This window comes from Scophthalmus maximus, chromosome 4 (assembly GCF_022379125.1).
Source record: "Scophthalmus maximus strain ysfricsl-2021 chromosome 4, ASM2237912v1, whole genome shotgun sequence".
Classification (NCBI taxonomy): domain Eukaryota; kingdom Metazoa; phylum Chordata; class Actinopteri; order Pleuronectiformes; family Scophthalmidae; genus Scophthalmus; species Scophthalmus maximus.
In genome coordinates, this window is record NC_061518.1 from 1,225,764 (window position 1) to 1,237,500 (window position 11,737).

An 11,737-nucleotide genomic window follows, 5' to 3' on the forward strand; every position below is an offset into this window, starting at 1 on the left:
TCTGTTTTAATCTGATGGGGTTTTATCTGTTATAATCCTCTGATTTAATCTGGTTGGATTTGATATGACCAGTTTTAATCTGACCTGGTTTGATGTGATACAATCTGGTCTAATCTGATCTGGTTTCATCTGATTTGATATAATCTGGTCTAATCTGATGAAGTTCGAATTTATGTAATACGCTTTAATATAGAAAATTTTGTTCTTATATAATTCGGTCTAATATGAGCTGGTTTGTTCTGAAAGAATCCAGCTTTAATCTGATAAAGTTAGATTTTGCTATAATCTTGTCTAATCTGATGTGGTTTGATCTGATCTAATATGATCTGGTCTAATCTGGTCAAATTAGATTTTCCTATAATCTGGTCTTTCTTCCCAGAGCTCGGCGGACTCGTACGACCTCAAGGAAGGCAGCACGTCGGACCTCCTGAACGCTCGCGTCGCGGGTGAGATGGTGTCGCTGGTGCTGATCCAGTATCAGGGCCGCAACTGGCACGGACACGTTGGTATCAAGCAGGACTTGCCCGAGTTCTTCGCCGTGTGTCTCATCTGCGACTCGGACAACAGCCTGACGGTGGACGTGAGCGTCCACGTGACGCGGACGGCGAGCAACCTGCTGCTGTCGCTCTTCAGCCCGTACTGGATCATCAACAAGACGTCCCGAGTGCTGCAGTACCGAGCCGAGGACGTCAGCGTCAAACACCCGGCAGACTTTCGAGACATCGTCCTGTTCTCCTTCAGGAAGAAAAACATGTTCAGCAAGAGCAAGGTGGGATAAACACCTGGACGGGGTCCTGGTCCCACTGTCACGTCCATCGGCAGCTTGACTTTAAGAATCACAAAATATGTACCTAATTTATTTGATTTATCTATAATTTATCTATTCAGATTGTATCAGATGGATTAGTGTTGGACTCATTCATTTGACCAGATATGTTGGGGTTTAACTACTGGGGTTTACTAATGTTGTGATGGTGTTTGTTGCAGATCCAGCTCTGCATCTCCACCAGCTCCTGGTCTGATGGTTTCTCCCTGGACACCGTTGGAAGTTACGGCTGCGTTCGTTGTCCTGCCAACAACATGGACTTTCTGGTAACGTCTGAGAATCTGTGACTAGCTGCTGAAAAAAACAGCTGAATAATGGAAAAAACTGCTGACTAATGGGAAAAAACTGCTTACTAATGGGAAAAAACAGCGACTAATGGGAAAAAAAACAGCTGACTAATGGGGAAAACAGCTTACTAATGGGAAAAAACTGCTTACTAGTGAAAAAAACTGCTTACTAATGGGAAAAAACAGCGACTAATGGAAAAAAAACAGCTGACTAATGGGGAAAACAGCTGAATAATGGAAAAAACTGCTTACTAATGGGGAAAAACTGCTTACTAATGGAAAAAACTGCTTAGTAATGGGAAAAAACAGCTTACTAATGGAAAAAAAAAAGCTTACTAATGGAAAAAACTGCTTACTAATGGGAAAAAAACTGCTTACTAATGGGAAAAAACAGCGACTAATGGAAAAAACTGCTTACTAATGGGAAAAAACAGCGACTAATGGAAAAAAAACAGCTGACTAATGGGGAAAACAGCTGAATAATGGAAAAAAACTGCTGACTAATGGGAAAAACTGCTTACTAATGGAAAAAACTGCTTACTAATAGAAAAAAACTGCTAACTAATGGGAAAAAAATGCTTACTAATGGACAAAAAAACAGCTGAATAATGGGAAAAAAAACAGCTGACTAATGGGGAAAACAGCTGAATAATGGGGAAAACAGCTGAATAATGCAAAAAACTGCTGACTAATGGAAAAAACTGCTTACTAATGGGAAAAAACTGCTTACTAATAGAAAAAAATGCTTACAAATGGGAAAAAACTGCTTACTAATGGACAATAAACTGCTTACTATTGGAAAAAAAACAGCGACTAATGTAAAAAAAACAGCTGAATAATGGAAAAAAAATGCTTACTAATGGAAGAAAACTGCTTACTAATGGGGAAAACAGCTGAATAATGGAAAAAAACTGCTTACTAATGGGAAAAAACAGCGACTAATGTAAAAAAAAAACAACTGACTAATGAAAACACAGCTGATGGTTGGTTGCTAGTTGTCTGTTGGCATGTTCTGTAAATACCCTTACCTTTATCAGACAAACAAGTAATGGATTACTTCAGTAGGTGATTGGCAGATGTATTGATTGAGAAGGGGGATTAGTGGCAGCTGCAGTCTGATTGGTCCGCGTGTCCTGCAGGTGGGCGTCAGTATCCAGATGAGCAGCTTCAACCTGACGAGGATCGTCACCATGAGTCCGTTCTTCACGCTAGTCAACAGGTCGTCCTACGAGCTGGAGGTGGGAGAGGTCAGCGGCCACGCCTCCACCAGGTGGCACTACATCTCCTCCACCGAGGTGAGCATGAATAAAACAGACCAGACTGACCCCGGGTCAGATATCCGAGGCCTGAACCACGAGGCAGGATCTACGGTTACCATCGTAACTTCAGGTGTCACTCAGCTGTTAAACTGACCTTGGTAACATTGTTGTTGTTGTTGTTGTTGTTGTTGTGTTGCAGTGCCTTCCCCTGTGGCCAGAGAACACCTCGGGGAAGTTGTGTGTCCGTGTGGTCGGATCTGAATCCACAACCAAGTCGTTCTTCTTTAACCGGCAGGACAGCGGCACGCTGCTGGGCCTTGACATGGTCAGTTTCTCTGGACCAATCAGATCGGCCCATTTAATCTCCAGAGGTCAGTTTTATATTTGTGTGTGTTTGTTTTCAGTGTGGTGGGATCATCCTGGAAGTCAACATCTCCGATCACTCCACCGTCATTGGCTTCTCTGATTATTACGATGGCGCAGCTCCCGCCCTGCTGCTCAACCACACACCCTGGGTCACCATCAGCTACCGACAGAGGTCAGAGGTCATCTCACACACACACACACACACACACACATACCTCACCTAACCTAACCTAACAAACACCCGTCTCTTCCTCAGCGGCTCCACTGCGGTCCACGAGCTGAAACCGGGCCAGGCTCGGCGGTTTGCGTGGGACGACCCGGCGGGCGTCCGGACCCTCAGCTGGAGCTGCATGGAGCATTCAGGAGAACTGGACCTGCTGAAGGTCTGACTCCCATTCACTCATGAGTATTTCTGTTTTCACACTAGTGACTGTCTGTCGTGGTGGAGATACACTGAAAGAAACATTTTTAGCGATACGTTTTTATTGTTCCCACATTTCCTGTCTGACTTGCTGTCTTAGGACTTTAAAACCTCATCTTCATACCAACTGAACAAACTTCACCCACTGAAAAAGACGTATTCACGATGTTCTTCTGCCCCCAAGTGGTCAAAAAACTGAATTCAATGCAGTCTTAACCAAATTGGAAAAATCTAAAGGACCAAGAATAGAACCCTGAGGAACTCCACAGGCTCAGCAGGATGACTGTGTGTCTGCTGGAAATACAAAAAAAGTGTTTACTTAACATATGAGCTGCAGCTACTGTGTCATATGGCAAATGTTATATGTTTAAAATTCATATTCACACAGCAGAGAAAACAAACCACGACTGACGGTCCGTTGTCTGTTTGTTCAGGACGAGGTGGGTCAGTTCTCCTACGACAGCCTGTCCCAGGTCCACTGGGTTTCCTTCCTGGACGGACGTCAGCGGGTGGTGCTGTTCACCGAGGACGTCGGCGTGGTGACGAAGGCCCGACAGGCAGAGGAGCTGGAACAGTTTCAACAGGAAGTGAAAGTGTCACTGCAGAACCTGGGACTGTCACTGATCAACAACGCCAGCCGACAGGAGATCGCCTACATCGGCATCACCAGGTAAACACACGCGACCCGGTAAACAGGTGACCTGGTGATCACATGACCGGAGGGGGCGTGTACTACGAAGTTGTGGGAGGAAACTTCAGTTTTAACTCTGGGTTTTACATCCTACGAAGCTGGTTCACTTCCTACCGGGGTACATCACCATGGTAACTTATGCTAAACTGCTAACCCAGCTACTGACCAATCAGACCACTGATGTAGATGTAGAGTCCTCACTCTACAGGTTCCTGACAGGGACAAATTAAATTTTGAGTGGGTAAAATCAGTTTGAAGCGTGAACTGGTGCGTCCTGAATCGTGTCCCCTCCGAACACTCCCCCGACCGCCCTGAGACATCGGGGAGCTGCTGGCGAGGGCTGATAACTGCCGTCATGTGACCACTTGTCAACGCTGTGGTTGGTCGGTTCTGTGAAGTCAGATAACACACAGACTACTCAAGTTTGTTGAACCTGCTTCCTATAAAAGGCGCAGTGTTCTCACATCAGTGTTGAGTTGTTGTTGTTGAGTTTTAGTTGTTGTGTTGTTCAGACCTCGTACACACACACTTATCATTGTGAGGACACTCATTGACTTATTGCATTCCCCAGCCCCGAAACCTGACCTAATCACAACGAACCAGAACTATAATCAGAACCAGAACCATAATTAGAACCAAAACCAGAACCCAAACCAGAACCATAATCAGAACTATAATCAGAACCAAAACCAGAACCATAATCAGAACCAGAACCAGAACCTGAACCTGAATCTGAATCATAATCACAACCAGAACCATAATCAGAACCAGAACCAGAAATATAATCTGAACCAGAACCATAATCAAAACCAGAACCATAATCATAACCAGAACCAAAACTAGAACCAAAACCAGAACCATAATCAGAACCAGAACCAAACCAAAACCAGACCCAAAATCAGAACCAGAACCAGAACCATTATCAGAACCATAGTCAGAACCACAACCAGAAACATAATCTGAACCAGAACCATAATCAAAACCAGACACATAATCAGAACCAGAACCAAAACCAGAACCATAATCAGAACCAGAACCAAAATCAGAACCAGAACCAGAACCATTATCAGAACCATAATCAAAACCAGAACCATAATCAGAACCAGAACCAAACCAAATCCAGAACCAAAATCAGAACCAGAACCAGATTTTAAGTGAGGTCAGTGTGTGAGGTCACAGTGGTCCTCACAAAGATAGAAGAAGAAGCATGATGTCACTCGACAGGAAATGAGTCATTCAGGCGTTCGTTTAGTTGCTTCACTACGTGTGTGTGTGTGTGTGTGTGTGTGTGTGTGTGTGTGTGTGTGTGTGTGTGTGTGTGTGTGTGTGTGTGTGTGTGTGTGTGTGTGTGTGTGTGTGTGTGTGTGTGTGTGTGTGTGTGTGTGTGTGTGTGTGTGTGTGTGTGTGTGTGTGTGTGTGTGTGTGTGTGTGTGTGTGTGTGTGTGTGTGTGTGGGGTGTTACAGCTCCGGTGTGGTTTGGGAGATGAAGCCGAAGAATCGCTGGAAAGCGTTTAGTCAGAAAAACATCAACCTTCTTGAGAAAACCTACCAGAGTCAGCTGAGCGGCAAGAAGGAGGGAGGCTGGGTCAGACTGGAGACAAACCTGGAGGTTAGAGCTCAACATGTACACAGACACACACACAGTCTCACACGAAGCAGAAATATAATATTGTCGAGAACTGACCGTTCAGTCATTCGTCCAATGAGCCTGACTGAGGCTGTGTGATCTCACCTGGCGTCAGGTGAACCTCAGCGGAGCCACCATGATGATGCGTCAGCCGTTCGCCTGCCAGGTGAGGAGGAACTTCCTGTCTGGGATCCAGGTGGAATTCAAACAGTCTCTGCACCAACGCAGCCTGAGAGCTCAGCTGCACTGGTTCCAGGTACACACGCGCAAGCACACACACACCTGAACACAAACACACACACACGTGAACACACACACCAGTGAACACACACACCTGTGCTTCCTGTGTGCAGGTGGACAACCAGCTTCCAGGTGCGATCTTTCCCATCGTCTTTCATCCGGTTCCTCCTCCAAAGTCCATCGCTCTGGACTCAGGTCAGGTTAACAAATGTTAACATTTGACGTTAACAGATATAAATTTATAAACCTACATGGTGATGTAATATAATTATAACAGACTTTGTCTCTTTAACGTCTCGTCTCCTCAGAACCGAAGCCGTTCGTCGACGTGTCCATCATCACCAGGTTCAACCAGCACAGCAACGTCACGCAGTTCAAGTGAGTCTCCACCAGTTCAACGTGCCGGTGAACAGTTATTAAAAGTATTTATTCAGACTGGTTGTCATGGTGACAGTGAAAATTAGTGAAACCTTCTCCAAATGTCTGTTTGTGCCTCAGGTACTTCATGGCTCTGGTGCAGGAGATGGCGGTGAAGCTGGACCAGGGTTTCCTGGCAGCCATCTTGGCTCTGTTTGTTCCCGCTGCTGATCTTCAGGCCGACAGACAGAAGGTATAGAGCAAGGCAGCAGGTTGAGGGTGCAGCCCCCCGACACACACACACACACACACACACACACACACACACACACACAGGGATGACGTGGTGCGGTGCTGGTGTTTGTGTTTCAGTCGCGGCTCATCGAGAGAGATCTGCAGCTGCTGCAGGCCGAGCTGATGGAGGCGTCGCTCACCGACACGTCAGGACTCAGCTTCTTCGAACATTTCCACATATCACCCATCAAGGTGAAGACACACGCACACACACATAACTTGTTCACGAGTTTTCATTAAAAACCCAATTGAGGAATTCGAACCTGAAGAGTCAGCGACTGTTGAGTTGATTTCAATAAATGTGAATATCCCGATAATAACATGATGAATAAAGTGATGAATAATGTGATGAATAACATGAGAATAACATGAGAATAACCTCAGAATAACAATAACATGAGAATAACCACAGAATAACTTAATAATAACCTCAGAATAACATGAGAATAAGACGATGAACATCCAGAAAATAGAAGAACCTGAGAATTTTGTCAAATGTTACATTTTGATTTTGAAAGAGTCTGTCTCAGTCTGTTAGTATTTCAGATCTCTCTCTCTCTCTTTTTGTCCCTTTATATATTCAGCTCCTTCTCAATGTGTTTTTATGTTTCAGCTCCACCTCAGTCTGTCGCTGGGCTCCAGTGGCGACGACTCGGCTCAGGAGGCGGCCGCTCTTCAGTCTTTCAACCTGCTGCTGAAAAGCATCGGAGCGACGCTGACGGACGTCGACGACCTCATCTTCAAGTGAGACACGTCCTGCCGCTCAGTTTGACGGCGGAGAGTCAGTTATATATTGTATTATGATTGTAGTGACGAGTCCCACATGATGTCATAATGTCCATCAGACCTTTTGTTACTTTTCACTTTCACAGTAAAAGTCTTCTTTCCCGTCCGGTCTGACGTTTGTTCTCTGTGTCTCTGACAGACTCGCCTTCTTCGAGGTGAAGTACCAGTTCTACCGCAGAGAGAAGCTGATGTGGGCGGTGGTCCGACACTACAGCGAGCAGGTAACATCACCTGTCGCGTGTCCCGGGGCCTCAAAGTGTAAACGATCCCACAGATGTTCAACCGATCCATCAATAAGCCTGTGACAGATTTTAAAGCTCCGATGTAAAACTTGTTGGTGATCTTGTTTTCTGGCTGCAGTTCCTGAGGCAGATGTATGTTCTGGTTCTGGGTCTGGACGTCTTAGGGAATCCCTTTGGACTGATCCGTGGTCTGTCTGAGGGCGTGGAGGCCTTCTTCTACGAACCCTTCCAGGTAACACGCGAAGAGCGTCTCGCATAAAAATCACACAATCGACAATTCCAAACAACCACGACTGGATGTTTCTCTCTCACTGAAATCTTGTTGGCGACTTTTCGTTTTTAAAACGAGCGAGTCGCTGCACAAATTACAGTCAGTGAGTCGAACACTGTTAAAAGTTATATCGATGTGTTTTTAGTCCCATAACCTGCCAAAATATATGTTCATGAGGCTGAATAAAGACGCGTGAAAAACTATTACATCACTTTACATCATACTTATGTTAAAGTGATATATAACTTGATATATAAACATACTTATTTTAACATACTTATTTTAACGTACTAAGGGTGAAAGTGATATATAAACATGATATACAAAAATATTTTTATTAAAGTGATAGCAAAACGTGATATATAAACATACTTATATTAAAGTGAAAGATAAACCTACTTAAATTGACATTCTTATATTAAAGTGATATCTAAATGTACTTAAATTTACGTACTTATTTGAACATTGTTACATATTAAAGTGATGTAAACGTGGTCTATAACCCCCTGTGTTTGTCAGGGAGCCGTCCAGGGTCCCGAGGAGTTTGCTGAAGGTCTTGTGATCGGAGTCCGCAGCCTGTTGGGTCACACAGTCGGTAAGAAACTGGGAAAACAAGAAAACCCTCCAAAGTGAAGAAGACGAGCTGCTGTTCACTGTTACTTCACTTTAAATCTCTTCTGTAACTCTGACCGGCGTCCTGCAGGGGGCGCTGCAGGGATGGTGTCCAGGATCACGGGCTCGGTGGGTAAAGGTCTGGCCGCCATCACCATGGACAAAGAGTACCAACAGAAACGAAGGGAGGAGATGAACCGACCGCCCAGAGACTTCGGAGAGAGTCTGGCGAAGGGAGGAAAAGGACTGCTGAAGGTACGGAGACGCGCTCCAGCTCAAATAAGATGATGTCATGCTAAATTCAACAGCTCATTGGCTGATGATTCTGTCTGCAGGGAGTCGTGGGCGGATTCACGGGCATCGTCACCAAACCTGTGGATGGTAAATATTCTTCTTCTGCTTCTATATTCAATGTAGAAAATACAAATGTTGTCTTAATACAGCAAATAAACAAGTCAAATAATATAATCTAAATAAATGACTTAAAGCTACAGTGTGTAATATTTAGAAGAACTTATTAACAGAAATGTTATATATTATCCATAACTAGGTGTTCATATATGTATCATGAGTTGAATATAGTTCCATGAGGTGGACCCGACCTCCCTGATAGTCTCCATGTTTCTACGTCGTGTTGAATATGGTTGTTGCACAAACGGTCCAGAATACGTCGCGTTCAGTAGACTCAGTGGTGCGCCACCGTAAAGTGTCCCCTGTCGGGCGCTCAGTCGGTTGAGGTTTGCAACTTTACCACCAGATGCCGCCAGAAAATCACAAAACTTACGTTGAGTAGTCTTACGACGTAGAGTCATAAGTAAAGTCAAACTGACGAAGACGTCACAGTCGGTCGTTTGTCGTCTTGTTGTAGAAAAGTTTAACACTTCAGCTGAATGTTTGTTAGGTTTGACTGTCTGCTCTTCATCGGCAGGGTTTTAGTTACTGACTACAACTTACGTGGGAATTTTTGTAATCAGTAACGTAATCGATTTGATTACTAAAATAATAAAATAAATCTAAATACTATTAGATTACTTCAAAATCAAACATTGAAAATGTTGCACCTTAAAACCAAAAAATGGACGCAACCGCAAAATTATTTGATCAAATAATTAATCTTTAAAATTGTTGAAACATCAAAAACATTTACAAAATGAAAAAAACAGCATTATCATCACCATCTAGAAATCATAGAAAAATAAAATAAAACATTAACAAAAATGGCACCCTGAGAGTGTATAGTGATTAGTAATGTAAAACAGTAATTTTGATTTTAAAGACATCATCAAAATCCAATGAAGTAATTCATGAGACATTGACAATGTAGCTATAATCTAATTACACATGTTTCAAATGTAATCTGGTCAGATTATAGCTACTTAATTTTTGTAATCTGATTACGTAATCCAGATTACATGTAATCCCTTGCTCCCCGACCCCTGTCCATCTCGTCACTGGAGTCAGACGTGAGGTTTAGTTCTGCCGTGGTCTCGTCTGTTCCGTCTGCAGGGGCGAAGAAGGAGGGAGCGGCCGGCTTCTTCAAGGGCATCGGTAAAGGTCTGGTGGGCGTGGTCGCCCGGCCGACGGGCGGCATCGTGGACATGGCGAGCAGCACGTTCCAGGGCATCCAGAGGTACGGCGTCTGCTTCTGTGACGTTGAAGAACTTCCTGTGTCGTTTTGTTTGTTCTCCTCACTAATTTTTCACGTTTTTTCTGTTCTTTCTGTCTCTCGTCTCGATGTTGTCGGGGAGTTTTGTTCTTTGTGTTTTTTCTTGTCGTTTGTGTGTTTGTGTGAGTATTTTACATGAAGTGTGTTAAAGCCCAGCTCCTTCACTTCCTGCTCATCCAAAGTCGTTTTTATATTCCAAAAAGAAACAATCTGTTCGACTCTGACTGTTGAGCGTGACGTTGATTGGTCGGCTCACGATTAGATTAAAGATGGAGGATGAGAAGGGGGAGGAGTCGAGCTTTAACCTGCAGCTCGTTACATGTTTGCATGTCGTTGTCCCGCGGCGGACGGACGGTGAGTCTCTGCATCGTGTCACAGATTAGAAACTTCATCCATCATTTCCTGAAACTGATTCATCCTCGTCAAATCATCCTTCACTCTTAACTCCGTCATTGTCCCCCGTCCATCTGTAAGCCCCGCCCCCAGCTTGTTGCGGCATTGTGGGTTAAGGGGAGGCTCTGAGGGGAGTCGCCTGTCTTGCTGCACTTCCTGTGCTATGTTCCCCAGCAACCAATCAGCTGCAGTTCAAACGTTTCCACCTGGTGACCTTCAGACTGATGCTGTTCTTCATCGCTCCTCTTCCTCAGCTGTTTTAGGTCCTCAGAGGGTTTTAATTATGACTGAACCTTCGGCACCTTCAGCTTTGAACCTCAACAAACTGGAACGTCAGGATTATTACTTAGCGAGAAAAGGACGAACGTCGAGGTTTGACTTAGTCCACAAGTCTTACCTGGATCACAGGTTTAACATGGACAACAGGACTTACCTGGACCATGGGTCTCGCCTGGTCCACAGGTCTTATGTGGACTACAGGTCTCATCTGGTCCACAGGTCTTATGTGGACTACAGGTCTCATCTGGTCCACAGGTCTTATGTGGACTACGGGTCTCACCTGGTCCACAGGTCTTACATGGACCATGGGTCTTACCTGTTCCACAGGTCTTATGTGGACTACAGGTCTTACCTGGACCATGGGTCTTACCTGCTCCACAGGTCTAATGTGGTCTACAGGTCCTACCTGTTCCACAGGTCTTATGTGGACGTTGACTACAGGTCTCACCTGGACCACAGGTCTTATGTTGACTACAGGTCTTACCTGGACCATGGGTCTCACCTGGACCACAGGTCTTATGTTGACTACAGGTCTTACCTGGACCATGGGTCTTACCTGGTCCACAGGTCTTATGTGGACTACAGGTCTTACCTGGACCATGGGTCTTACCTGGTCCACAGGTCTTATGTGGACTACAGGTCTTACCTGGACCACAGGTCTTATGTGGACTACAGGTCTTACCTGTTCCACAGGTCTTATGTGGACTACAGGTCTTACCTGGACCACAGGTCTTATGTGGACTACAGGTCTTACCTGGACCACAGGTCTTATGTGGACTACAGGTCTTACCTGTTCCACAGGTCTTATGTGGACTACAGGTCTTACCTGGACCACAGGTCTTATGTGGACTACAGGTCTCACCTGGACCACAGGTCTTATGTGGACTACAGGTCTTATGTGAAGTGACATTATTTTTAATCTTGCAGCGTTCGGATGTTTGAGATTAGACAGAAGAATTCTCCTCTGATGAAACCTGAAAATCAGTCATGATTTTGAATCTCCTGTCTTCTGAGTCCAGATTTAAACGGTTTGTTAGTCTCGTCTAAACCTCAACTCTCTTCTATGGACCAACGTCAAGGAATTATACAGCATCACAGTGTCCGTTGTCATAGAGACGAC

The 11,737-nt window shown here is 44.7% G+C and overlaps 1 protein-coding gene across 7 annotated transcripts in view; it reads left to right on the forward strand.

The window, feature by feature from the left end:
* The window catches only part of vps13c (vacuolar protein sorting 13 homolog C), a 38,174-nt gene that overhangs the window by 22,591 nt on the left and 3,846 nt on the right, over window positions 1-11,737 (forward strand). For all 7 annotated transcript variants that reach the window (XM_047331464.1, XM_047331460.1, XM_047331461.1 and 4 more), the window contains 20 exons: window positions 380-769; window positions 988-1,092; window positions 2,253-2,408; window positions 2,572-2,697; window positions 2,777-2,910; window positions 2,995-3,121; window positions 3,594-3,829; window positions 5,315-5,459; window positions 5,593-5,733; window positions 5,831-5,912; window positions 6,026-6,095; window positions 6,216-6,327; window positions 6,447-6,560; window positions 6,982-7,112; window positions 7,294-7,375; window positions 7,515-7,628; window positions 8,187-8,262; window positions 8,371-8,534; window positions 8,615-8,660; window positions 9,786-9,909. In XM_047331464.1, the coding sequence (XP_047187420.1) occupies window positions 380-769; window positions 988-1,092; window positions 2,253-2,408; window positions 2,572-2,697; window positions 2,777-2,910; window positions 2,995-3,121; window positions 3,594-3,829; window positions 5,315-5,459; window positions 5,593-5,733; window positions 5,831-5,912; window positions 6,026-6,095; window positions 6,216-6,327; window positions 6,447-6,560; window positions 6,982-7,112; window positions 7,294-7,375; window positions 7,515-7,628; window positions 8,187-8,262; window positions 8,371-8,534; window positions 8,615-8,660; window positions 9,786-9,909 (2,675 nt within the window). The remainder of the gene's footprint in view (window positions 1-379; window positions 770-987; window positions 1,093-2,252; window positions 2,409-2,571; window positions 2,698-2,776; window positions 2,911-2,994; window positions 3,122-3,593; window positions 3,830-5,314; window positions 5,460-5,592; window positions 5,734-5,830; window positions 5,913-6,025; window positions 6,096-6,215; window positions 6,328-6,446; window positions 6,561-6,981; window positions 7,113-7,293; window positions 7,376-7,514; window positions 7,629-8,186; window positions 8,263-8,370; window positions 8,535-8,614; window positions 8,661-9,785; window positions 9,910-11,737) is intronic.